The following is a 27,168-nucleotide window of genomic DNA, read 5'->3' on the forward strand; positions in this document are numbered from 1 at the left end:
TCCCCCACACACACACCCCGCCCTAAAAATCAATCAGTAAAAAAAACCCATAAAAAACCTCTCTGCTTTTGTTTCTCACCTATAAAACGGGATAATATTACTAAGGACTATCCAAGTTAGGCGAGGACTCAGTAACTTGAAGCAAACGCTGGGTGTCAGCACTCACTCCCCAGTGGCTGCCACTTTTCCTACCCGTTCGCCGTCGGCGCAAGCGCACTGGCGCCCCAGCTACAAGTTCCCGACTTCCGGTTTCTGGGGTTCCCAAAGGCCCGACTGAAACTAATGGCGGCCTCCACGAAGCAGGTCACCGAAGGCGTTGAAGAGACCGCCGTGGAGGAGAAACCGCGAATTCTGGAACCTGGGGCCGCCCCGTTTGGAAATTTTCCTCATTATTCCCGCTTTCACCCTCCAGAGCAACGGCTCCGCCTCCTGCCCCCGGAGCTGCTTAGCCGGCTCTTCCCTCAGGGTCCTGAGACGATGCCGATTTTGGGGCTCGACGTTGGGTGTAACTCCGGGGTGAGTGACGGGAGGGGTCGGAGGTCGGGGAGCCCAGCGGTTGGCTGCCTTTATGTCTACTGGGGTCTTGGCTTGGGCGTGGCATCACACTTTCCCCGAAACGAGCTTAAAGGCATAGTGTTGATCAAATCCGTATTGCTTCTAGCAACCCTCCAGGGGTCCCACCACCATCTGACTTAGAAATCTTGCGGCAGAATCTTTCTCAGCTCTGTTCGGAATTCGCGCGTCCCCGCCTCCGCGTTCGCTACCTCTAGGCCAAACCCCGGGTGGGAAGGGCCACCGTAGCTAGGCTTCTAGCGCTTACCTCCTGTCCAGCGTGGCTGGTGATTTAGCAGGGGAGAGGGGGATTTCCAGAGACCTACATGGGATTGGGATTTATTGGAAGAGATGAGCCAGAGGTGAAGGAATCGCACCTGGAATTAAGCTTCGTGTGTCATGCGGTGCAGCACGGACCCTGGAGTGGAGTTGATACTTGTTTTATTATTATTTTTTTTTCTACAGGGACAGAGAGAGAGAGAGAGATAGGGACAGACAGACAGGAATGGAGAGAGATGAGAAGCATCAATCGTCAGTTCTTCGTTGCGACACCTTAGTTGTTCACCCACTGCTTTCTCACATGTGCCTTGACCAGGGGCCTTCAGCAGACCTAGCAACTCCCTGCTGGAACCAGCGACCCTGGGTCCAAGCCGGTGAACTTTTTGCTCAAGCCAAATGAGCCCCCGCTCAAGCTGGCGACCTCGGGGTCTCAAACCTGGGTCCTTCCACATCTCAGTCCCACGCCCCATCCACTGCGCCACCGCCTGGCCAGGCTGATACTTGTTTTAAAAGCAACGAGTGCCCTGGCCGGTTGGCTCAGCGGTAGAACGTCGGCCTAGCGTGCGGAGGACCCGGGTTCGGTTCCCGGCCAGGGCACACAGGAGAAGCGCCCATCTGCTTCTCCACCCCTCCCCCTCTCCTTCCTCTCTGTCTCTCTCTTCCCCTCCCGCAGCCAAGGCTCCATTGGAGCAAAGATGGCCCGGGCGCTGGGGATGGCTCTGTGGCCTCTGCCCCAGGCGCTAGAGTGGCTCTGGTCGCAACATAGCGACGCCCCCTGGTGGGCAGAGCATCGCTCCTGGTGGGCGTGCCGGGTGGATCCCGGTCGGGCGCATGCGGGAGTCTGTCTGACTGTCTCTCCCTGTTTCCAGCTTCAGAAAAATGAAAAAAAAAAAAAAAAAAGCAACGAGTGTACCTGACCAGGCGGTGGCGCAGTGGATAGAGCGTTGGACTGGGATGCGGAACGATCCAGATTCGAGACCCCATGGTCGCCAGCTTGAGCGTGGGCTCATCTGGTTTGAGCAAAAAGCTCACCAGCTTGGACCCAAGGTCCCTGGCTCCAGCAAGGGGTTACTCGGTCTGCTGAAGGCCCATGGTCAAGGCACATGTGAGAAAGCAATCAATGAACAACTAAGAAGTTGCAACGCACAACGAGAAACTAATGATTGATGCTTCTCATCTCTCTCCGTTCCTGTCTGTCCCTGTCTATCTCTGCCTCTGTAAAAAAAAAAAAAAGCAACGAGTTTACCGAGTCCAGTGTAGAGGATTGAGAAGGAAAAATATAGCATCCTGCTGAAAGAAGGCATTGCCACGTTTTCTTTCTTTTTTAGCGAGAGCTAGCGCAAGACAGAGAGACAGGAAGGGAGAGAGGCGAGAAGCAGCAACTCATAGTTCTGTCACTTTAGTTGTTCATTGATTACTTCTCATAGTGCGCAGGGAGGTGGGGGGCCTCCAGCCTGGCCAGTGACCCCTTGCTCAAGCCAGCAACCTTGGGCTCAAGCCAGCAACCTTTGGGCTGAAGGCAGCAACCATGGGATCATGTCGACGGCCCCGTGCTTAAACCTGCGACCCTGTGCTCAAACTGGTAAATCTGCACTTAAGTCAGATAAGCTGGCACTCAAGAACATGGGTCCTCAGTATCCCAGGTTGACACTCTATCCACTGCACCACCGCTGGTCATGCATTGCCACATTTTCTTACCAAAAAGTATTCTTAGGCGTATGATGGTTAAACCACATGCAAAATAGGGAAATGTCTCACTAACACCAAATGCTTCAAAAGTTAATGCCCTCAAAAAAAAAAAAAAAGAAAAGAAAGAAAGTTAATGCCCTCACTTCAACTTCAAAAGTGGGAGAGGGGGCCCTGGTGGGTTGGCTCAGTAGTAGAGCGTCGGCATGGCATGCAGGAGTCCTGGGTTTGATTCCCCGCCAGGGCACACAGGAGAATCGCCCATCTGCCTCTCCACCCCTCCCCCTCTCCTTCCTCTCTGTCTCTCTCTTCCCCTCCCGCAACCAAGGCTCCATTGGAGCAAAGTTGGCCTGGGCGCTGAGAATGGCTCTATGGCCTCTGCCTCAGGCGCTAGAATGGCTCTGGTTGCAACAGAGCAACACCCCAGATGGGCAGAGCATCGCCCCCTGGTGGGCATGCCGGGTGGATCCCGGTTGGGCGCATGTGGGAGTCTGTCTGACTGCCTCCCCGTTTCCAACTTCAGAAAAATACCAAAAAAAATAAAGAAAGAAAGAAAGGAGAAAAAAAAAGTGGGAGAGGGGAGAATTTTATTGTGTTGCTGGTCTTCCACAGAAAAGATTTTGGTGGAGGGCTGAAGGCTATAGAGACACAGCTGATAAAAGGGAGGGAGACATTTGGATAGACTCAATGGTAGAATGAGCATATGGGTGTGTGTGTGGGTGTCCCCTGCAAATATTTTTCCACTGTGATAATACAGGAAGTCAGAGGGGGAAAGCAATGGAAAAGAGAGACTGAGTTTTAAGGCTTGGAGTTTCATGAAAGGCATTAGAAACCACACAAGGTTTTAAAGTTGGTAGGGGTGTATGTATGTATACACATAGAGGCAAGGATATAGTTGGTTAATGAGGGTAGTGGTTCCCAGACCTGGTTGTATGTTTAGGGAATAAGTCTCTACTGACTCTAAATCCTCTTTTTGCCCTACACAGTCACAACTGCTATTTATAATTTCTTGGATATGCATCCTATGTGTATATAAGCATTTATGTATGTATAAATAGCTCCCCTGTTTTAGTTTTACAAATAGTACTACACTGTTTTACACCTTGCTTTTCAATTAATAATTTGAAGGTCACTCATGTTACTGTATTATTTTTATAATAATTATTTATTTTAGAGAGAGAGAGGAAGGGAGAGAGAAACATTGATTTGTTGTTCCACTTATTAATGCATTCATTGGTTGATTCTTGTATGTGCCCTGACTGGGGAATCGAACCTGCAACGTTGGTGTATGGAACAATGCTCTAACCAACTCACTACATTCTTTTTCAGCAGCTTTATAGTATTTTATTGTATAGATGTGCCATAATTTATAGGGTGCTTTGTTTAAATTTTAAAAACTCCTAGGCCCCATTCTCAACCTACTGAATCAGGATCTTGTGATATTAAGACTTTGAGTGAAGCTTCCAGGGGACTCTAGAATTGGGGAATTGAGAATGGAGAGGAGAAAGAGATGTAGTAGAGGAGGGACTGATGTGACAAAATGACTGGTCAAATATGAGGCACACCCAAGATCAGATAGGGGGAAGACAGCAAAGAAGTAAATAAACGGGGGAGAAATTAAGCAGCATAGGATAGAACCTTCCTATTAAAAGTATGATCCTTGAACTACAGCATTGGCATGACTTGGAAGCTTATTAGAAATACAGAATCTCAGCACCCCATACTAGATTTGCTAAATCAGCCTTTATTTTAACAAGATTCCTAGGTTATGTGTATGCCCATTGAAGAGAAAGAAGCCTGGTGTAGAAGAAAGAACCTAATGTAGTCTAACTCTTATTGTCTGGTAACCATGTGACACTGGACAAGTTAAGTCACTAGCCTCTGAACCATAAATTTTATTTTTATTATTTATTTTTATTGATTTTAGAGAGAGAGGAACATCAATTTGTTGTTCCATTAATTTATGCATTTGGTTGCTTCCCACATGTGCCCTGACCGGGGATCAAACCTGCAACCTTGGCATAGCAGGACAACGCTCTAACCAACTAAGCTATCTGGCCAGAGTTGAACCATAATTTTTAAAATACAGTTCACTATATATTTTTTGGTGAACTATATATACCACACACAGAAAAACCTAACTCTACACTTATGAATCATAAAGCATACACCTTTATGGCTACTATCCGGATCAAGAATAAAACATTTTCAGCCCTGGCTGGAAAGCTCGGTTGGTTAGAGTGTCATCCTTTCTTTCTTTTCTTTTTTTTTTTTTTTTCTGAAGCTGGAAACGGGGAGAGACAGTCAGACAGACTCCCACATGCGCCCGACCGGGATCCACTCCGCACGCCCACCAGGGGCGACGCTCTGCCCACCAGGGGGTGATGCTCTGCCCCTCCGGGGCGTCGCTCTGTCGCGCCCAGAGCCACTCTAGCACCTGGGGCAGAGGCCAAGGAGCCATCCCCAGCGCCCGGGCCATCTTTGCTCCAATGGAGCCTTGGCTGCGGGAGGGGAAGAGATAGACAGAGAGGAGGGGGGGGTGGGGGTGGAGAAGCAAATGGGTGCTTCTCCTGTGTGCCCTGGCCGGGAATCGAACCCGGGTCCCCCGCACGCCAGGCTGACGCTCTACCGCTGAGCCAACCGGCCAGGGCCTAGAGTGTCATCCTGATAGGCACAGGTTGCAGGTTCTGTCCCTGGTCAGGGCACACACAGGAATAGATAGATGTTTTTGTCTCTCTCTCTCTCTCCCTTCTCTCTCTCTAAAATCAATATGTAACTTTAAAAAAATATTATTTTCAGGCCTGGCCTGTGATGGAGCAGTGGATAAAGCATCAACCTGGAACTCTGAGGTCACCGGTTCAAACTCTGGGCTTGCCTGGTCAAGGCACATATGGGAGTTGATGCTTCCTGCTCCTCCCCCACACTTCTCTCTTTCTTCTATAAAATGAATAAATAAAAATCTCTAAAAAGTTATTTTCAATAGCCCACAAGTCCCTCATATACTTTTTCCTGTTCATAAACCCCCTTCCCCACCTAGAAGTAAGAATTAATCTGACTTTTATTATTACTCCTTTATAGCTTAATATTTTTGTATTCCTAAACGATGAAGTTTAATTTTATCCATTTTTGAACTTCACTTATATGGAAATTTATCCTGTGCTTTCTTTTATGTCTTATTCTTTTACTCAGCATTATATATTGTATTTATGAGTCATTTATGTTGCTGCACTTAGCTAAATTCCTTCATTTTATCTGCTATTTAGGATTATATCTTAATGACTCCATTACATTTATTTCTCCTTGCTACTATTATAAGACAGCTGGTTGTTTCCAACCACACTTTCTTCACCTGCACAAAATTTTATCACAGGATTGTTGTGGAGCAAATGAGGTAAGAGATAGGAAAATGCTTTTGAAAAAAAATGTATAGAAAAATACCAATTTGAGTTATTAATAATGGTTATAGAAGTCAAAGTTAGAGAAAGGAGATGAGACTTGTTTAAAAGTCAAAAAAGTGCTAAGAGGGTGAAAATCATAAATCATTGAAGGAGGTCAGCAATGACTTTTGGGAGTAATGGATGCAGAAGCAGAATAAGTCTCAGAAGGAGGTGGTAAAGCATAAGACAGTAAAATTGAAGCTGTAGAGGGAAGTGTGGATGAAGACTTTTTGGATCCACTTTCCCAACCACATATCTGAGAAGCAGGTTCTTACAAGATGGTGCTTTCTCCATTCCTCACCTTTCTAGTAAGGAACACTGGTTATGCATCTGGAACCTTTTTCCTCCTTTCTGGAACCTGAGATACCCAGAAAACAAAAAGATACCAAGTTTACCGGCATATTAAGCTGGAAAATACTGCTATAGTTTCTTTCCTATATCTATTGGGTTGTAACTTTCAACTATACTACCCAGTCTGACATCAGGAAAGCATAGAAATGATTCATTACAGCCTGTCACCCCTGGAGGACACTTAAGAGCCTACTTTGTGGAAATTTTTCCAGGCAACCTCCTTTGGCTATTACAATTTAGGAGCCTCACACCCTCTAAAACCAGGAGTAGGTGGCAGTTTCAATACATAAATAAGTAGAACAACAAATTGATGTTTCTCTCTCCCTCCCTCCCTCCCTCCCTCCCTCCCTCCCTCCCTCTCCTTTTCCCTCTCCCTTTTTCCCTCTCCCTTCCTCTCTCTAAAATCAATGAAAAAAAGATAAGAGTATAAGAGATAGGATTCTCTTCTATTCACTGGTTGAAAGCTGCAATGACTAAGCTCTTTTGGATTCCTCTAGGATCTAAGTGTGGCTCTGTACAGACATTTTCTTTCCCTATGTGATGGGGAGACCCACTCAGATGCTACAAGAGAACTCCGTCTCCTCTGCTGCGACATAGACCCAGTCCTGGTGGAACGAGCTAAAAAAGAATGCCCTTTTCCTGATGCCTTGACTTTTATTACTCTGGACTTCATGAATCAAAGGAGCCGGAAAGTTCTCTTGAGCTCTTTCTTAAGCCAGTTTGGACGCTCGGTTTTTGACATTGGCTTCTGCATGTCAGTAACCATGTGGATTCATCTGAAACATGGGGACCATGGCCTGTGGGAGTTCCTGGCTCACCTTTCCTCCCTCTGCCTCTATCTCCTTGTGGAGCCACAGCCCTGGAAATGTTACCGGGCAGCTGCAAGGCGTCTTCGAAAGCTGGGCCTCCATGATTTTGACCACTTCCACTCCCTTGCCATCCGAGGTGATATGGCCCATGAGATTGTGAAGATCTTGACCCAGGACCACGGCATGGAATTAGTATGCTGCTTTGGCAACACCAGCTGGGACCGAAGCCTTCTGCTCTTCAGGGCAAAACAAACCACAGAGACTCATCCAATACCTGAATCACTGATAGAAGGGAAAGAAAGGAACGTTCAGATTCTGGAGATAACCTGACCAGGCAGTGGATAGAGCGTCGGACTGGGATACAGAGGACCCAGGTTTAAAACCCCAAGCTCGCTGGCTTGAGCACAGGCTCATCTGGTTTGAGCAAGGCTCACCAGCTTGAGCCCAAAGTCGCTGGCTTGAGCAAGGGGTTACTTGGTCTGCTGTAGCCCCCCAGTCAAGGCACATATGAAAAAACAATTAATGAACAACTAAGGTGCTGCAATGAAGAATTGATGCTTCTCATTTCTCTCCCTTCTTGTCTGTCTGTCCGTCTCTGTTTCTCTCCATCTCTGTCACAAAAAAAAAATTTTTTTAAATGATTCTGGAGATAGTGAGATGAGAGGGTAAGAAGACAAAGTGATATTGAAAGGGTTTTATTCTGAGAATTAAGTTTACTCTCCTTGTTCTTACCAGTTAGGCCACTTCAAAACCTGGCAAAAGCTTTTGGCAAAATGTCCAAGATGCAACTGAAAAAATCAGAATTTGTTTCCCATTGTTTCGAGTGATCCTGGAGGAGAATGTATCTGTGAAGCAATGAGCTGAGCTATCTGAATTGAGATCGTGTTTCTGGGATATGGAAGGAACTGCTTTTGGTGGTTATTTATAAAGACCAGGCTGGCCATAGAATGGATTATTTTCCTGCCCTCTTGAATCTGATCTGGCATCTTCAGGACTTAGTCATCATGCCTTTGGGCAAAACCTCACAATACAATCTGAAAAAAAGAGTCACTGGCCTGGCTAAATGAGAGGGTTAGTAGGAAAAACATCTTCCCGCAGGTCTATTGGAGACCAGGTCAAGTCTCCAATAGAACCATGTTCAGCACAGCAGTTAACAGATACTAGGCAAGCTACATTGGCTGACACTTAAAAGATGTTTAAAAGTTTTTAATTGTGGGGCATTGGGGAGAGGTAGAAGAGGGTAAAGGGGGGATAAATGGTGACAGAAGGAGACTTGACTTTGGGTGGTGAACACAATACAATATACACAGATGATGTATTATAGAATTGTATACCTGAAACCTATATAATTTTTATTAACCAATGTCACTCCAATAAATTTAATAAAAATTAATAATAAATAAATAAAAGATTTAAATTATGAACCCCAAACCAAACTGGTATAAATGAAATGAATGAAATGAAATTGTATATAATATATATAATTATGTATAATAAAAGTAACTTGAGCCTGACCAGGCAGTGGTGCAGTGGATAGAGCGTCAGACTGGGACACAAAGGACCCAGGTTCGAAGCCCTGAGGTCGCTGGCTTGAGTGCAGGCTCACCAGCTTGAGCGTGGGGTTGCTGACTTGAGCATGGGATCATAGACATGATGCCAGGGTCACTGGCTTGAGCCCAAGGCCACTGGCTTGAGCAAGGGGTCACTCGCTCTGCTGTAGCCTCCCTGGTCAAGGCACATATGAGAAAGCAATCAATGAATAGCTAAGGAGCCACAACGAAGAATTGATGCTTATCTCTCTCCCTTCCTGTCTGTCCCTCTCTCTGTCTCTGTCACACACACAAAAAGTAACTTTAGTATAGTTAAGAATGCCCTGTGAATCTGGGGTAGGTAAGAAACTTCTGCTTTTATCCACTGTATCCAGGAAAGTTTCAGTTCAAAAGAAAGAACCTCACCCAAGTTCAGAACTGAAAACAAGCCAATGAATAAGTTAATTCAGAACTGTTTTGTCAGCATCCTCTGCCAAAGCACACATAGAGGTGGGAGATACACACGAGTATGGGAGTGGAAATCTGTGCAGAGAAGCGTGCATAAAATGTAGTCTACGGTTGAAAGACTACACCATAAGTGCTGTGAGATAGTATTGCTGAAGTTTGTTAGGTTTTGATTTTTAAAACACCCATTATTTGAATCCAAGGGAAAGTGGAAGATGGAGAAAGATTTATTCGGTGAAAAGAAGATGGAAAAAACCACCTAGCTAAGAAGGGAGATGGGGTTGATGAGCTTCAAAACCCTTAAGACTCTATTATTTTCTGAATTGAAGTTCTAGAAGGAGCAGGGAACAAGAGAGTCTGACACCAATTTGACATTGGACCTATTGACAGAGAAGTTTGGTAAAAGCTCTTGTTAAGGAATTTGAACTTTATGCATGAGAAAGCAGAGGCCACTGCCGTCCCTACAAAACAGGAGGGTGGGACTAAAACCTTCATTTAGAAAAATCAGTTTTTCTATTTTGTGTAGGCTAATTGTATTGGTTGGTGCCGTTTCCAATCATAATTAGATTCCAGTACTATTTTTCATCTTTTTATATTGCTGCTGAAAGAGTCCTAGTGACTCTTTCAGACTTACCCTTCTACCATTCTACAGGCACTTGACTCTATCCTTGCTTCATTAATCTAAACAAATGGCCTAACCAAAAACTAATATCATTCTTGTTTGCTGTGTTGTGTTAAGAAGTCTGTGTGTGTGTGTGTGTTTGTGTGTGTGTGTGTGTGTTTGTGTGTGTGTGTGTTTGTGTGTGTGTGTGTTTGTGTGTGTGTCAGAGACAGAGAGAGGAACAGATAGGGACAGAGAGACAGAAAAGGAAAGATGAGAATCATCAATTCTTCATTGTAGCTCCTTAGTCGTTCATTGATTGCTTTCTCATGTGTGCCTCGATGGAGGGGCCACAGCCGAGCCAGTGACCTCTTGCTCAAGCCAGCAACCTTGGGCTTCAAGCCAGTGACCTTTGGGCTCAAGCCAGCTACCATGGGGTTATATCTATGATTCCATGCTCAAGCCAGCAATCCCACACTCAAGCTGGTGAACCTACGCTCAAGCCAGCAACCTCGGGATTTTAAACTTGGGTCCTCTGCGTCCCAGGCCAATGCTCTATTCACTGTGCCACTGCCTGGTCAGACTTTTTTATTATTACTGATTTGAGAGAGAGAAAGAGGGGTAGGAGCAGGAAGTATCAACTCATAGTAGTTGCTTCTTGTATGTGCCTTCACGGAGCAAGTTTGGAGTTTCAAATTGTCAACTTTGGCATTCCAGGTCGATGCTTTACCCACTGTGCCACCACAGGTCAGGCCCTGCCTAAGTTCTTGATCCCAGCCTTTTCTACCTCCCAAATTACACTTTATGGAGGATCCTATTGGTGTCTCCTTGGCCTCATCATCTCCTTCCTGTCTACCTACCAACATGTTCAATTTTCTCTCATTTTCAAAACCACCATTTTTTCCTGTGTCCTATCTCCTCAAGCTTATGCAGTCTTTTCTTTCATAACTTCAAATATGATAATCCTTTGAAACAATAGACACTACAGCCTCTGCTCCCTCCTTCTCATTCATCAGTAACTGAATGCTATATCTGTGGCCTCTTTTCAGTCTTCTCCCTGGGCAGTGGCACCAGTCAACACTATTGATCTCTTCTTGAACCTCTTGCTCTCCCCTTTTTCTCTTCCTATCTATTAGTTTCTCAGTACCCCTTAAGCCAGGGGTCCCCAAACTATGGCCTGCGGGCCGCATGCGGCCCCCTGAGGCCATTTATCCGGCCCCCACCGCACTTCCGGAAGGGGCACCTCTTTCATTGGTGGTCAGTGAGAGGAGCATAATTCCCATTGAAATACTGGTCAGTTTGTTGATTTAAATTTACTTGTTCTTTATTTAAAATATTGTATTTGTTCCCGTTCTGTTTTTTTTACTTTAAAATAAGATATGTGCAGTGTGCATAGGGATTTGTTCATAGTTTTCTTTATAGTCCGGCCCTCCAACGGTCTGAGGGACAGTGAACTGGCCCCCTGTGTAAAAAGTTTGGGGATCCCTGCCTTAAGCAATTGGTTCAACTTTTTTTTTATTGTTTCTTTTATTGATTTTAGAGAAGAAAGAAGAGAGAGAGAGGCATTGATCTGTTCCTGTAAATGCCCTGACCAGGGATCAAACCAGCAACCTTTGTACTTTGGAAAGATGCTCTAACCAACCAAGCTATCTAACCAGAACTTGGTTCAACTTTTAATTTGCATAAGAGTTAACCTGGTGAGTCCTGGTTTCATCTTCAAAAACATAATGATTCAGGTCAGGAATGGAACTTAGGAATCTTTTTGGTTTAGTTTGGGGTTTTTTTTGCTCCGTCTGTGTGTGAATATATATAACATAAAATTTACCATTTTAGCCTGACCAGGAGGTGGCGCAGTGGATAGAGCGTTGAACTGGGATGTGGAAGGACCCAGGTTCGAGACCCTGAAGTCGCCAGCTTGAGCGCAGGCTCATCTGGCTTGAGCAAAAAAAGCTCACCAGCTTGGACCCAGAGTTGATGGCTCCAGCAAGGGGTTACTCAGTCTGCTGAAGGCCCGCAGGCAAGGCACATATGAGAAAGCAATCAGTGAACAACTAAGAAGTCGCAACGCGCAACGAAAAACTAATGATTGATGCTTCTCATCTGTCTCCATTTCTGTCTGTCTATCCCTCTGTCTCTCTCTCTGTCTCTGTAAAAAAAAAAAAAAATTACCATTTTAACCATACTTTTTTTTTAAGCAAGAGGAAGGGATATAGAGACAGACTCTTGCATGCGCCTGGACCAGAATCCATCCGGCAACCCCTGTCTAGGACTGATACTTGAATCAACCAAGCTGTCCTCAGTGCCTGAGACAGACACTCGAACCAATCAAGCCACTGGCTGCAAGAGGGCAAGAGAGAGAGAAAGGGGAGTGGGAGAGGGAGAGAAGCAGATGGTTGCTTCTCATGTGTGACCGGTGATCGAACCTGGGACGTCCTCATGCTGGGCCAACGCTCTATCCACTGTGCAAACTGGCCAGGGCCCATTTTAACCATTTTTTTGTTTGTTGTTGTTTTTTTGTATTTTTCTGAAGTTGGAAACGGGGAGGCAGTCAGACAGACTCCTGCATGCGCCTGATTGGGATCCACCCGGCATGCCCACCAGGGGGCGATGCTCTGCCCATCTGGGGCATCGCTCTGCCGCAACCAGAGCCATTCCAGTGCTTGAGGCAGAGGCCACAGAGCCATCCTCAGCACCCGGGCCAACTTTGCTCCAATGGAGCCTTGGCTGCAGGAGGGGAAGAGAGAGACAGAGAGGAAGGAGAGGGGGAGGGGTGGAGAAGCAGATGGGTGCTTCTCCTGTGTGCCCTGGCCGGGAATCGAACCCAGAACTCCTGCACACTAGGCTGACGCTCTACCACTGAGCCAGCCAGCCAGGGCCATTTTAACCATTTTTAAGTGCATAATTCCATGGCTTTAAATATATTCACAATGAGGATTCTGTTTTTAACAGTCATCCAAGATGATTCTGATGTAAGCAAACATAGATCACCATCCTCTTCTACATATTTTTCCTGAGATGAGTTCCTCCACTCCCATGCTTTTAGTAACTATCTATATCCTAATAACCCCCAAATGTACTGGTAGCCCCACCTTCACAGTTCCAGATGAATATTTTTCCAGTTTTGTAGTCATACCCCCAGATATTTCTTAGACACCACAAATTCAACATATCCCCAAAGCAAACTCATTCTAAACCTAATTCTGTCTCAGTGGTGACATCCTCACAAAGTCCAACAGTTCTGCTAATCATATGTAAGTCCCATATATACCATCCATCTGACTGGCACCTAGTATGGGTTTCTGTCCTTTACCCTTCACTCCATTCTCTGTCCTGCTGCCAGTGTTTTCTTTCTCTTAAAAATTGTCAGTGACCTAGAGTCTTGTCCTTTATCCAGTGCCTAAACCTATGTTGTGTAATACAGTAGGTGTTGGCTATTTAAATTAAGTAAAATGAAATAAAATTTAAAATTCAGCTCCTCAGTCATACTAGCCACATTTCAAGTGTTCAGTAGCCATATGTAAGTAGTAATTACCCTATTGGACAGAACAGATAAAGACCACTTCCATTATTGCAGAAAGTTCTATTGGACAGTGCTGGTCTTCAAGGCTTTAATTGATGGTAGGAGATCAAGACTGAATGCAGCCCTAGCCAGTTGGCTCAGTGGTAGAGCATCAGCCCAGCGTGTGGAAGTCCTGGGTTCAATTCCTGGCCAGGGCACACAGGAGAAGTGCCCATTTGCTTCTTTATCCTTCCCCCTCTCCTTTCTCTCTGTCTCTCTCTTCCCTTCCCACAGCCAAGGCTCTATTGGAGCAAAGTTGGCCCCGGGCGCTGAGGATGGCTCCATGGCCTCCGCCTCAGGCGCTAGAATGGCTCTGGTTGCAACAGAGAAACACCCTAGATGGGCAAAGCATTGCCCCCCCCGGTGTGCTTGCCAGGGGGGTCCCGGTTGGGGGCATCTGGGAGTCTGTTGTCTCTGCCTCCCCGCTTCTCACTCCAGAAAAATAACAACAACAAAAAAGACTGAATGTAAAACTCTGGAAGTCATTCATTAGAGTGATTAAGATTTAAAGAGTAGTAAATTCCAAAAATAAGTGGATGTGATAGGAGAGAGGACCAGGTCCTAGGGCTGGGGGCTGAAAAATAAAAACTAAAAGAGGTCTGGTTAGAAATTAAAAAAAAGATAGAGGCCCTGGCCGGTTGGCTCAGCGGTAGAGCGTCGGCCTGGCGTGCGGAGGACCCGGGTTCGATTCCTGGCCAGGGCACACGGGAGAGGCGCCCATTTGCTTCTCCACCCCTCTGCCGAGCCTTCCTTCCTCTCTGTCTCTCTCTTCCCCTCCCGCAGCCGGGGCTCCACTGGAGCGGGGATGGCCCGGGCGCTGGGCATGGCTCTGTGGCCTCTGCCTCAGGCGCTGGAGTGGCTCTGGTCGCAACATGGCGACGCCCAGGATGGGCAGAGCATCGCCCCCTGGTGGACAGAGCTTCACCCCATGGTGGGCGTGCCGGGTGGATCCCGGTCGGGCGCATGCGGGAGTCTGTCTGGCTGTCTATCCCTGTTTCCAGCTTCAGAGGAATGAAAAAAAAAAAAAAAGAAAAAAAAAAGATAGTGCCTGACCAGGCGGTAGAGCAGTGGATAGAGCGTTGGACTGGGATGTGGAGCACCCAGGTTCGAGACCCCCAGGTCGCCAGCTTGAGCACAGGTTCATCTGGTTTGAGCACAGCTCACCAGCTTGAGCCCAAGGTTGCTGGCTGGAGCAAGGGGTCACTCAATCTGCTGTAGCCCCCGGTCAAGGCACATATGAGAAATCAATCAATGAACAAAAAAGGAACTGCAACGAAGAATTGATGTTTCTCATCTCTCTCCCTTCCTTTCTGTCTGTCCCTATTTGTCCCTCTCTCTGACTGTCTGTCCCACAAGAAAAAAAAAGATAGTAATACAATACCATGTGCTAGACAACATAACAATCCTTGAAATAACCCTATGAGGTAGATACTGTTATCCCCATTTTATAGCTCTGCGACCTGAAACACAGGTTAAGTGATTTTTCCCAAGGTCACACACCTAGTAAGTGGCAGAGTTGGGCTTTGAACATAGGCTATACTGTTGCAGAGTCTGGGCCTTGGCTGCTTGAGATGTCACAGAAATCAAGATTGGGAAGACACTGGAAAACCAGCGTAAAACCGCATGGGCTTCGGAGTTACTGTGCTTCCTCATACCTGGGAATAAGAACTCCAGCTGGGCCACTCTTAGCTATCCCTGATGTTCTTAGAATTTCCCTTACAGAAGTCAAACCTAATTCTACATCAAGTACCTGAGTAAGTACCCTTGCTGCTGCCTACCAGTTAAACAAGCTTGGTTCTCATGGGTGTTTTGGAAAAATAGTTGGCAGCCACATATAGCAGACATAGACCCTCTAAAGCAGGGGTCCCCAAACTATGGCCTGCGGGCCACATGCAGCCCCCTGAGGCCATTTATCCGGCCCCCGCCGCACTTCTGGAATGGGCACCTCTTTCATTGGTGGTCAGTGAGAGGAGCATAGTTCTCATTGAAATACTGGTCAGTTTGTTGATTTAAATTTACTATTCTTTATTTTAAATATTGTATTTGTTCCCATTTTGTTTTTTACTTTAAGATATGTGCAGTGTGCATAGGGATTTGTTCATAGTTTTTTTTATAGTCCAGCCCTCCAATGGTCTGAGGGACAGTGAACTGGCCCCCTGTGTAAAAAGTTTGGGGACCCCTGCTCTTAAGTGTCCCTCAGTCCTAACTACCCCCTCATTATACCTTTGACTTGCCAGCAACCCTAACCTTTCTCTGAATTCCTGAAATTCCCGTCTGCCTCTACCTTTGACCCCTGGGTAGGACTTTCTAAAAGTGTGTCTCAACCTGTTTCATGTTCAAGAGGCAGGGATTCCAAGGCCAACAGTCAGTTCCTTAGCCCCCTGAGATTGAATTTGACCTGGGGACAGCACAGTGGAAAGATCATCAAGTTTGAATCAAGATCTGCCAATAATTCATGTTCAAGTAATTTAACCTCTCTGAGCTTCAGTTTACTCGTCTGTACAACTGCTATAACAAGCACTTCCTTTTCCTATGCCCAAATGAACTCAAGGATGTAAAGGTATTTTGCAGAATACAGAGTACTAAAAACAAGATGCTATTAACATTCTGTAAGCATGCCACAGACAATGACTAGGCTGGTTGGATCACAGGCTTATGAGAAAAAAACTTATCTCTGTAGAAAACATGCATCTTACTATCTCTAATATTTGGTTTTTAGGATGAGGAAGTAATGAATTCAGCTTCAGTGCTACAGCATTTTAAAGGAAGCAATGCTTGGAGGGAGTGATTGTTGCCAGTTTATGATCACCTCAGAGTGATCACAGTAGTTACAGATCTGAATGTATCTAGTTTTCTGCAGACCTTAATTTAAGGACACTTTGAAACCTTGTGACCCTGCTAGGTGCTCTCTCCTACCACCCTTCACCAAGGTGATGTGAATAAATGTGTGTGGGGCTGTGACAGGCTGAGTAATGTTGCCCCAAGATGTCCACATCCCTAATCCCTGGGACCTGTGAATGATATTTTAGGTAGCAAAAGGGACTTTGTAAATGTTTACAAATGTATAGATGTATAGATTAAGGATCTTGGCTAAGGATTAAGGATTTTGAGGGGTGGGGAGATTAACCTAGATTATCAGGATAGACTAGAAATGTAACCACAAGTATCCTTATAAAAGGAAGGCAAAGAGAGAGTTGACCACAGATGTAATGATAGAAGCAAGAGATTGGAGTGATGTAAGGGAGGACTACAAGCCAAGAAACGCAGGTGGCTTTTAGAAGTTAGAAAAGGCAGGGAAATGGGTTCTCCCCTAAAGAAATGCAGCCTGCCACACCATGATTTTAGACCTCTGACCTCCATAACAGATTGTGGTTTTAAACCACTAAGTTTGTGATGATTTCTTACAGCAGGGATAGGAAACTAATACAGGAGCTCTGACTACAATGAGATTAGGCTACAAGCCAAGTGGCACCTGTCCCAAATAACTCCTTGATGGCAGAAAATGACCCCAGTGGCCAAAGGGGTAGGCAGGGGCTCCATCAACATGGTCAACTAAGGAATTTTCAATCATTGAAAGCTTTGTGAGAGGCTTCAGCACCTGAGTCTGACAAACTGTTTCCTACTAATACTTCTATTGGCTGAGCAGTTACCTGAGCTGTTTGGGAGTAACCGTTGCATTCCAAGATCACAGCAGTTAGTTTCAAAGAAAATGTGTAAATTGTGCTCATAAAGATGAGGCTCTAATACCAAGAAGGTAATAATTGCAAAATGACCTACGACAGCCCTTGGAGATAGAGTATCTTTGGCTCTAAGAAAAGATCATCTTATTTATCCTCAAAGCAGCCTAATTTAGAAGCCACTATCAAGCATGACAGAACCTCTTGAGTGACCAGAGTAAAGAATGATCCTGGCCTGACCTGTGGTGGCGCAATAGATAAAGTGTCAACCGAAACACTGAGGTCACCGGTTTGAAACCCTGGGTTCCCTGGTCCAGGCACATATGAGAATTGATGCTCCCTGCTCCTCTCCCCCTTCTCTCTCCTCTAAAATGAGTAAATAAAATCTTTTTAAAAAAAGGAAGAGTGGCCCTGGCTGGTTGGCTCAGCGGTAGAGCGTCGGCCTGGCGTGCGGGGGACCCGGGTTCGATTCCCGACCAGGGCACATAGGAGAAGCGTCCATTTGTTTCTCTACCCCCCCCTCCTTCCTCTCTGTCTCTCTCTTCCCCTCCCGCAGCCAAGGCTCCATTGGAGCAAAGATGGTCTGGGCGCTGGGGATGGCTCCTTGGCCTCTGCCCCAGGCGCTGGAGTGGCTCTGGTCGCGGCAGAGCGACGCCCCGGAGGGGCAGAGCATCGCCCCCTGGTGGGCAGAGCGTTGCCCCTGGTGGGCGTGCCGGGTGGATCCTGGTCGGGCGCATGCGGGAGTCTTTCTGACTGTCTCTCCCCGTTTCCAGCTTCAGAGAAATACAAAAAAAAAAAAAAAAAAAGAATGATCTTATGATCTTGGATATACTTTAACATTTTTATTATTTTATTTGATTGATTGATTGATTTTAGAGAAGAAGGGAGAGACAGAAACATCAATTTGTTGTTCCACTTATTTATACATATATTGGTTGATTCTTGTGTGTAACCTGAATCAAACCCCAAACCTTGGCTTATCAGGATGACACTCTAACCAACTAAGCTACCCAGCCAGAGCCTACTTTAACATTTAAAATAAAGAGAGACCTGACCAGGCGGTGGCGCAGTGGATGGAGCATCAGACTGGGATGCCGAGGACCCAGGTTCGAGACCCCGAGGTCGCCAGCTTGAGCGCGGGCTCATCTGGTTTGAGCAAAAGCTCACCAGCTTGGATCTAGGGTTGCTGGCTCAAGCAAGGGGTTACTCGGTCTGCTGAAGGCCCATGGTCAAGGCACATATGAGAAAGCAATCAATGAACAACTAAGGTGTCGCAATGCGCAATGAAAAACTAATGATTGATGCTTCTCATCTCTCCGTTCCTGTCTGTCTGTCCCTGTCTATCCCTCTCTCTGACTTGTCTCTGTAAAAAAAAAAAAAAAAAAAAAAATATATATATATATATATATATATATAATCCACTGTATCCAAAAATCATTTCAATGTGCATTCAATATAAAAATTATTCATGAGATATGTTACATTATTTTTTATACCCTCTTTTAAAGTTGGTGTGTATTTTACACTTATAGCTCATCTCAGTTGGACCAGCCACATTTCAGCTGCACATTAGCCTCACGGGGCTAATACATACACTTTTATATCAAATCAGGAAGTATTTTATCAGATTCCTCCCATATATCCAGCATGCTTTTTAGCTACTGAGAGGGTAGGGGAAAGTAGATTAAACAACCCTGGACTTCCAAAGATTAGATTTGATTTATTCAGCAAATATATTAAAGTTGAGAAAGGAGAGGCTCATCCAAGATAGCATGTGATCATGTGAGCTTCAGAAAAGGAAACTTTTCTGTGGGCTACAATAGGTATGGCAGACTTTCTAGAGCAGGGGTCGGGAATCTTTTTGGCTGAGAGAGCCATGAACGCCACTTATTTTAAAATGTAATTCTGTGAGAGCCATACAACCACCCATGTACGTTACACATTATCCAATAAAAATTTGGTGTCCCGGAGGACAGCAGTGATTGGCTCCAGCCACCCACAACCATGAACATGAGTGGTAGGAAATGAATGGATTGTTAATACATGAAAATGTTTTATATTTTTAACGTTATTATTTTTTTTCTTAAAGATTTGTCTGTGAGCCAGATGCAGCCATCAAAAGAGCCATAGGTTCCCGACCCCTGTTCTAGAGGATGTGGGATTCGAGCTGCCCCTAAAAGGAAGACGGCTTATGCAGTGATGAACAGGAGAGAAAGCAGCATGTACTGTGAGCCTGGAGAAAGGACCCTCTTGGCAAAGATACACAGGGATGGATGGCTGTTTTGTACTTTGAGAACAGACAAGACTGAGTCGTCTAGAATAAAAATATTCTGGGAAGACATAGGAAATACCAGTGGTCTTTGCCATTTAAGTAGATCTTGGATGGAATACTTAAATATAAAAAGAGAATCATAAACATACTAGAGAGAAATGGTAGTTTAAAAAACTGGAGTACTTTCTAAGCATAATAAATAACCCAAAAGCCATAACAGAAAAGATCAATAAAGTTGACTGCATAAGGCAATGAAAAATAAAAATCTAATAAAGTCATGGAAAGAATGTGGGAAAAGAGGTATTCTTGTATCCTGTTAAAGGGAATGTAAATTAGCATGACCATTTTGGAAGGTATTTTGTCAATATGTATCAAAATGTATACTGCATATACCCAGAAATCCTATTGCTAGGAATTGATCCTATGGATATACTCACATAAGTATGCAAGGATGTATATACAATGCTATCCATTACAGTTAGTGGATACAGGTGAAAAGCTAGAAACAACCTAAATGCCTATCTGTAAGAAACAAAAAATGGTGTAACCATACATGGATTACTACACAGTTGTTTGAAACTTTTTTTTTTAAGTGAGAGAGAGAGAGAGAAAGAACAGACAGACAGGAAGGGAGAGAGATGAGAAACATCAACTCCTAGTTGTGTCACTTTAGTTGTTCATTGATTGCTTCTCATATATTCCTTGGCTGGGGGGCTCCAGCCAAGTGACTCCTTGCTCAAGCCAGCAACCTTAGGCTTCAAGCCAGCCACCTCAGGATCATGTTGATGATCCCTTGCTCAAGCTGGCCACCCTGTATTCAAGCTGATGAGCCCACATTCAGGCTGGCAACCTCAGAGTTTCAAACTTGGGACCTCAGTATCCCAGGCGGATGCTCTATCCACTGCACCACCACAGGTCAGGCTGCAGTTGTTTAAAAGAACAAAGTAGATCTACATATGCTAATATAGAAAGGTCTCCAAGATATTTTATAAGCAAGAAGTAAGGTGCAGAACAGTGTGAATGGTAAGATATCATTTTTTTACATTTTAAAACAGGGGTCCCCGGCCCTGGCCGGTTGGCTCAGCGGTAGAGCGTCGGCCTGGCGTGCGGGGGACCCGGGTTCGATTCCCCGCCAGGGCACATAGGGGAGGCACCCATTTGCTTCTCCACCCCCCCCCTTCCTCTCTGTCTCTCTCTTCCCTTCCCGCAGCCAAGGCTCCATTGGAGCAGAGATGGCCCGGGCACTGGGGATGGCTCCTTGGCCTCTGCCCCAGGCGCTGGAGTGGCTCTGGTCGCGGCAGAGCGATGCCCCGGAGGGGCAGAGCATCGCCCCCTGGTGGGCAGAGCGTTGCCCCTGGTGGGCGTGCCGGGTGGATCCCGGTCGGGCGCATGCGGGAGTCTGTCTGACTGTCTCTCCCCGTTTCCAGCTTCAGAGAAATACAAAAAAAAAAAAAAAAAAAATTAAAACAGGGGTCCCCAAACTTTTTACACAGGGGGCCAGTTCACTGTCCCTCAGACCATTGGAGGGCCGGACTATAAAAAAAAACTATGAACAAATCCCTATGCACACTGCACATATCTTATTTTAAAGTAAAAAAACCCAGCCTGACCAGGTGGTGGCGCAGTAGATAGAGCATCGGACTGGGATGCAAAGGACCCAGGTTCGAGACCCCGAGGTCGCCAGCTTGAAGCACAGGCTCATCTGGTTTGAGCAAAAGCCCACCAGCTTGAACTCAGGTTGCTGGCTCCAGTAAGGGGTTACTCAGTCTGCTGAAGGCCCGCGGTCAAGGCACATATGAGAAAGCAATCAATGAACAACTAAGGTGTTGCAACACACAATGAAAAACTAATAATTGATGCTTCTCATCTCTCTCTGTTCCTGTCTGTCCCTGTCTATCCCTCTCTCTGACTCTCTCTCTCTCTGTCTCTGTAAAAAAAAAAAAGTAAAAAAACAAAACAGGAACAAATACAATATTTAAAATAAAGAACAAGTAAATTTAAATCAACAAACTGACCAGTATTTCAATGGGAACTATGCTCCTCTCACTGACCACCAATGAAAGAGGTGCCCCTTCCAGAAGTGCGGCGGGGGGCTAGATAAATGGCCTCAGGGGGCCGCATGCGGCCCGCAGGCTATAGTTTAGGGACCCCTGTTTTAAAATAATATACACATAAGTAAATACAAAAGCAAAAAAAAAAAATCAAAGAATAGCAGATAAGCATATTTAGTTATATTGAAACAGCCAAAAGATTAAAATGACTCATTGTTGGGAGTGAGAAATGAAGCAAATAATTGCTTCTATATTATTTGATTTTTTAACCACATACACACAATGTTTTAAAATAATTTTAAATAATTTTTAAAATTAAGTAGTGTCTTTCTAAAATAATTCTCATCCCTCATTACCCCACCCACTTATCTAACCTTTACCTCCCAGCATAGCCAAAATTATTGAAAGTTTTAAACATTTCTTGTGTCCATTCCTTACATTATATATCTTTCTCAACCCTTCAAAATCTGGTTTTGCTAGTAACCAGTGACGTGTGGCTAAAGTCAGCAGGTATATCTCAGTTCTGATCCTGCTTGACATCAGCAATATCAGGGAACTATTTGTTTCAGGGTTGTTTGTTTCTTTTTTTTTGGAAACTTCTTGGGATCCCTCCCTAATACTGCTGTACCTTGGAGTTCTGTTCCAATCCCTCTTCTCTCCTTGCATGATCTCCACTCCATGGGTTCAGTTACCACCAATATTCTGATGACTCACAAGTCTCTTATCTATAGTCCAGATCTTTCTCCTGAGCATCAGAATTATTTATCCAACAGCATTATACATCAGTGTTTCCCAACCCTTTCCACATCATGCACAGATAGAAAATGATGGGGTTTTCATAGCAACCCAGCATAACTGAGATTGCTCTCTGTAAGAGGGAGCTTGTGTGGCCTTCAGGGTTGAGAAGATCAATATGCAACACATCTGTAACCACTTCCTGAGGCACAGCTCTGATCTCTTGGGTAGGCATTTCCATTTGGGTGTCCCCAGGCATTTCAATGTCAGCATGTTTGAAAGTGAGCATATCATCTCCCAAACCTGTTCTTCCTCTTTTTTTTTTTTTTTTTTTTTTTTTTTTTTTTTTTTGAGTTTACTATTTATTATAATCTTATTCTTCAATGTAACCTTCAGGTTTTTATTTCAGTGAGTGGCCCTACCATCTGAAAGTTACCCAGTGTTGGCTTACCTCTGTTTCCACTTCCAATCCCAAGACCTACTGACTCCACTACTATTTATTTCTTTTTCTTTCTTTCTTTTTTATTTTAGCAATTACTATAGATTATGCTTTATTTTTTTTAACGTATATATTTTTTTATTCAGTGAGAGAATGGGAGGCCAAGAGACAGACTCCCGCATGCGCCCTGACTGGATTCCACCTGGCAAGCCCACTAAGGGGTGATGCTCTGTCCATCTGGGGCCACTGCTCCGTTGCTTGGCAAATGAGCTATTTTAGCACCTGAGGTGAGGTTGTGGAGCCATCCTCAGGGTCCGGGGCCAACTCGCTTCAATCGAGCCATGGCTGCAATAGAAGAGACGGGGGGTGGGGTGGAGAAGCAGATGGGTGCTTCTCCTGTGTGCCTTAACCGGGAATAGAACCCGGGACATCCACATGCTGGGCTGACACTACCACTGAGACAACCAGCCAGGGCCTGATTATGCTTTAAAAGAGGAAGAGATGTCAAATCAACAGTAAAAACTGTGAACAATATTCTGGAGAAGTCACAGAAAGTCAGAAAAGTCAAAATGATGCACTGCAAACAGGGCATCACAAACTTAAGGAGTAAGCCTAGCCCAGTAATTCTGTTGGTTAGAGCACTGTCCTGACATTCCAAGGTTGTGGGTTCAATCACCGGTCAGGGCATATATAAGAATCAAGCAAGAAATGCATAAATAAGTGCAAAAACAAATTGGTATTTTCTCTCTCTCTCTCTCTCTCTAAAAGTTTTTTAAAAAATGGAGCCTTGGCAGGTTGGATCAGTATATTATAGAGCATCAGCCCTGCATATGGATGTCCCAGATTCAATTCCTGGTCAGGGCACATAAGAGAAGCGATCATCTGCTTCTCTCCTCCTCTCTACCCCCCTTTTCTCTTCCCCTCTTGTAGCCAGTGGCTGCTTGGTTCCAGCATTGACCCAGGGTGCTAAGGATAGCTGAGTTAGTCCCAGCATATCAGCCTCAGGTGCTAAAAATAGCTTAGTTGATTTCAGCACAGGCCCCAGATGGAGGTTGCTGGGTAGATCCTGGTCAGGACGCATGTAGGAATCTCTTACTCCTCTCACTTAAATAAATAAATAAATAAATAAATAAATAAAATTTTTTTAAAAATGAAGAGTAAGTGTATTTTAAGTAGGGATAGAATGAAATTATGTTTTAGCCAATTTTAATTTACAAAAGTCACTAACTTTAGAAGGTGATTCAAATCAAAATCAATGAAAGAATTCAAACAATAAGAATAATAAGTGTCAAGTTTTTGAGAAATAGCTGTGTTCAGAAATTTTTTTTTTATTAAGTGAGAGGTGGGAGGCAGGGAGGCAGAGAGATAGACTCCCTCATGCACCCTGACCTGGATCCACCTGGCAAGGTCCTTACAGGGGGATGCTCTGCCCATCTGGGGCCACCGCTCCATTGCTTGGCAACTGAGCTATTTCAGCACCTGAGGTGAGGTCATGGAGCCATCCTCAGCTCCTGGGGCCAAATTGCTTGAACCGAACCATTCAAGCCATGGCTGCTGGAGGAGAGGAGAAAGAGAGGGCGACAGAGAGAAAATGGGGAGGGGCAGGGGTGGAGACGCAGATGGTCACTTCTCCTGTGTGCCCTGACAGGGAATTGAACCTAGGACTTCCACACACTGGGCTGACACTAACGCTGAGCCAACCATCCAGGGTCTAAGAATTTTTTACAATGTTTAATTCCAGCAGGAATTAGCTTCTTCCCATCATGATGAATTGCCTCCAGTCTCTCACTGGGTTTCTTCTGTAGCAGGAACCCTGGGTCTTTTTCCCAGTTGCCAATATGCTCCTCATTTTCATCTGAGCCTCATCATAATTGGCATTTATGGTCCAAATATTTTTATCAATATTCTGTTCAGAATGACTTGGGTATTCCCTAAGATTAAGGCTCTCTCTAAAGCGCTCCTATTTTCCTTCTGAGCTCTCACCAGAACCATCCTTAATGGTCTATTCATCGCAATATAGACTTTTTCTAGCATGAAATTCAAAATTATTCCAGCTTTTACCCATTATCTAGTTCCAAAGCTGCTCCCACATGTTTAGATATTTGTTAAAGCAGCACTCTACTTCTTGGTACCATTCAGCCTGCTATAATAGAATACTATATACTGGGTGACTTGTAAATATTTCTCACAATTCTGGAGTCAGAGAAGGCCAAGATCAAGACATTAGCATGGCCATGTTCTAGTGAGAGCCCTCTTCCTTGTTCATAGGCAGCATCTTCTTGCTGTATCCTCACATGGTAAAGGAGCTATTTATTTCTTCAAGTCATCTCTTGTTCATCACCACTGTCACTTTCCTAGTCCAGAGCACATTTCTCATTTTTTCCCTCAGTTACCATAAAAACATTGTTTGGTCTCTATGACTTCAATATTTCTCTATTCTCCACACTGCAACCACAGTAATTTTTCTAAAATGAAACTGGTTAAGCCACCCTCCTGCTTAAAACCATTCAAAGGCTCTCTATCGCTATTAGCATGAAGTATGATCTTGCACTGCTTACCTTTTCAATCTCATTACTTACACCTGACATGTTATCTTGTGCATAGTGCCTGGCATATTGTAAAGACTCAATAAGAGGCCCTGGCTGTTTGGCTTAGTGGTAGAGCATTGGCCTGGCATGTGGATGTCCTGGGTTCTATTCTTGGTCAGGGCACACAGGAGAAGCGACCGTCTGCTTCTCTACCCCTTCCCCTCTTCTCTCTCTCTCTTTTCCTCCCACAGCCGTGGCTGGATTGGTTTGAGTGCATCAGCCCCAAGCACTGAGGATGGCTCTTTGTGGAGCCACTAAAAATAGCTCGGTTGTGAGCATGGCCCCAGATGGGCAGAACATCAGCTCCAGATGGGTTGCCAGGTGGATCCTGGTCAGGGCACATGCAGAAGTCTGTCTCTCTATCTCCCTTCCTCTCACTTGGAAAAAGAAGAAGAGAATTTTTGATTGATAAAAATGAAGGAAGGGTCAGTTCCTAGAGCTTCTTCCAGCCTTGCAACTTCCCTTCGGTTGGATTCTCGGACTTTCCTCACAGCATGGCTCCCAAACGCCAGCCTTCGCTCCCATCTCAGATGAAGAAACGGAGACTGCCTCCAAGCCAGAGAAGTCAGTCTCAGGACTTGCCAAAAGGAGAAAAAGAAGAGCAAAGAAGCAATTGAAACTATTGATGAAGTACAAAATGAAATAGACAGACTTAATGAGCAAGCCAGTGAGGAGATTTTGAAAGTAGAACAGAAATATAACAAACTCCACCAACCATTTTTTCAGAAGAGATCGGAATTGATCGCCAAAATCCCAAATTTTGGGGTAACAACATTTGTCAACCATCCATAAGTGTCTGCACTGCTTGGGGAAGAGGATAAAGAGGCGCTGCATTATTTGACAAGAGTTGAAGTGACAGAATTTGAAGATATTAAATCAGGTTACAGAATAGATTTTTATTTTGATGAAAATCCTTACTTCGAAAATAAAGTTCTCTCCAAAGAATTTCATCTGAATGAGAGTGGTGACCCATCTTCCAAGTCCACTGAAATCAAATGGAAATCTGGAAAGGATTTGACGAAACATTCAAGTCAAATGCAGAATAAAGCCAGCAAAAAGAGACAGCATGAGGAACCAGAAAGCTTCTTTACCTGGTTTACTGACCATTCTGATGCAGGTGCCGATGAATTAGGAGAAGTCATCAAAGATGATATTTGGCCAAATCCATTATAGTACTACTTGGTTCCTGACATGGATGATGAAGAAGGGGAAGGAGAAGAAGATGATGATGATGATGAAGAAGAAGAAGGGTTGGAAGATATTGATGAAGAAGGGGATGAGGATGAAAGAGGAGAAGATGAAGATGATGAGGAGGGGGAGGAAGGAGAGGAAGATGAAGGAGAAGATGACTAATGGAACACTGATGGATTCCAACCCCCCTTTTTAATTTTCTCCAGTCCCTGGGAGCAAGTTGCAGTCATTTTTTTCCCGTCTTGTGCTCAGTCGCCCTGTTTTTGAGGTCTCTTTTCTCTCCTTTACACCATGGTTCTCACCTTATTTGGGGGGGGGGGGGATGTACCTTAAGCGTAATACAGTGAGAAAAGAATCTCTGCCACTTTCTGTTCCAAATTCATTTTTATCCCTTCCTGTCTCAACAAAAACTTCATACAATCAACACCACCATGCTCTGTGGGAAAAAAGAAAAACCTTCTGCTCCCTTAGCTCTGCTGGAAGCTGGAGGGTGATAGGCCCCTGTGTAGTAGTGCATAGAATTCTAGCTTTTTTCCTCCTTTCTCTGTATATTGGGCTCAGAGATTACACTGTGTCTCTATGTGAATATAGACAGTTAGCTTTTACCAACATGTATCTGTCTACTTTCTCTTGTTTAAAAAAAGAAAAAAAACTAAAAAAATGGGGGGGTATAGAAGGTCAGCAAAGGGTGGGTTTGAGATGTTTGGGTGGGTTAAGTGGGCATTTTTTAAAATTTATTAAATTTAATGCAGTGACATAGATAAATCAGGGTACATATGTTGAGAGAAAACATCTCTAGATTATTTTGACATTTGATTGTGCTGTATACCCCTCCCCCAAAGCTAAATTGTCTTCTGTCACCTTCTATCTGGTTTTCTTTGTGCCTCTCCCCTCCCCCAACCCCTGTCTCCTTCTTCACCCCATCCCCCCTCCCCCCACCCCCCACC

At 44.8% G+C, this 27,168-nt stretch overlaps 2 protein-coding genes, 1 long non-coding RNA gene and 1 pseudogene across 4 annotated transcripts in view; all 4 read left to right on the top strand.

Moving 5' to 3' along the window:
• Positions 1–27,168, top strand: part of LOC136394926 (uncharacterized) — a 199,618-nt gene that overhangs the window by 93,117 nt on the left and 79,333 nt on the right. The window lies entirely within an intron of this gene.
• On the top strand, positions 267–8,618 carry BCDIN3D (BCDIN3 domain containing RNA methyltransferase). The gene is made up of 2 exons (XM_066368789.1): positions 267–516; positions 6,803–8,618. The coding sequence occupies exons 1-2, from the start codon at positions 283–285 to the stop codon at positions 7,442–7,444; spliced, it is 876 nt and encodes a 291-aa protein (XP_066224886.1). The 5' UTR covers positions 267–282; the 3' UTR covers positions 7,445–8,618.
• Positions 378–27,168, top strand: part of NCKAP5L (NCK associated protein 5 like) — a 72,732-nt gene continuing 45,941 nt past the window's right edge. For both annotated transcript variants that reach the window (XM_066368761.1, XM_066368763.1), the window contains exon 1: positions 378–516. The gene's annotated coding sequence lies outside the window, so the exon portion shown is untranslated. The remainder of the gene's footprint in view (positions 517–27,168) is intronic.
• Positions 25,525–26,853, top strand: LOC136393127 (protein SET-like; annotated as a pseudogene).

Source organism: Saccopteryx leptura, chromosome 2 (assembly GCF_036850995.1).
Source record: "Saccopteryx leptura isolate mSacLep1 chromosome 2, mSacLep1_pri_phased_curated, whole genome shotgun sequence".
Taxonomy (NCBI): domain Eukaryota; kingdom Metazoa; phylum Chordata; class Mammalia; order Chiroptera; family Emballonuridae; genus Saccopteryx; species Saccopteryx leptura.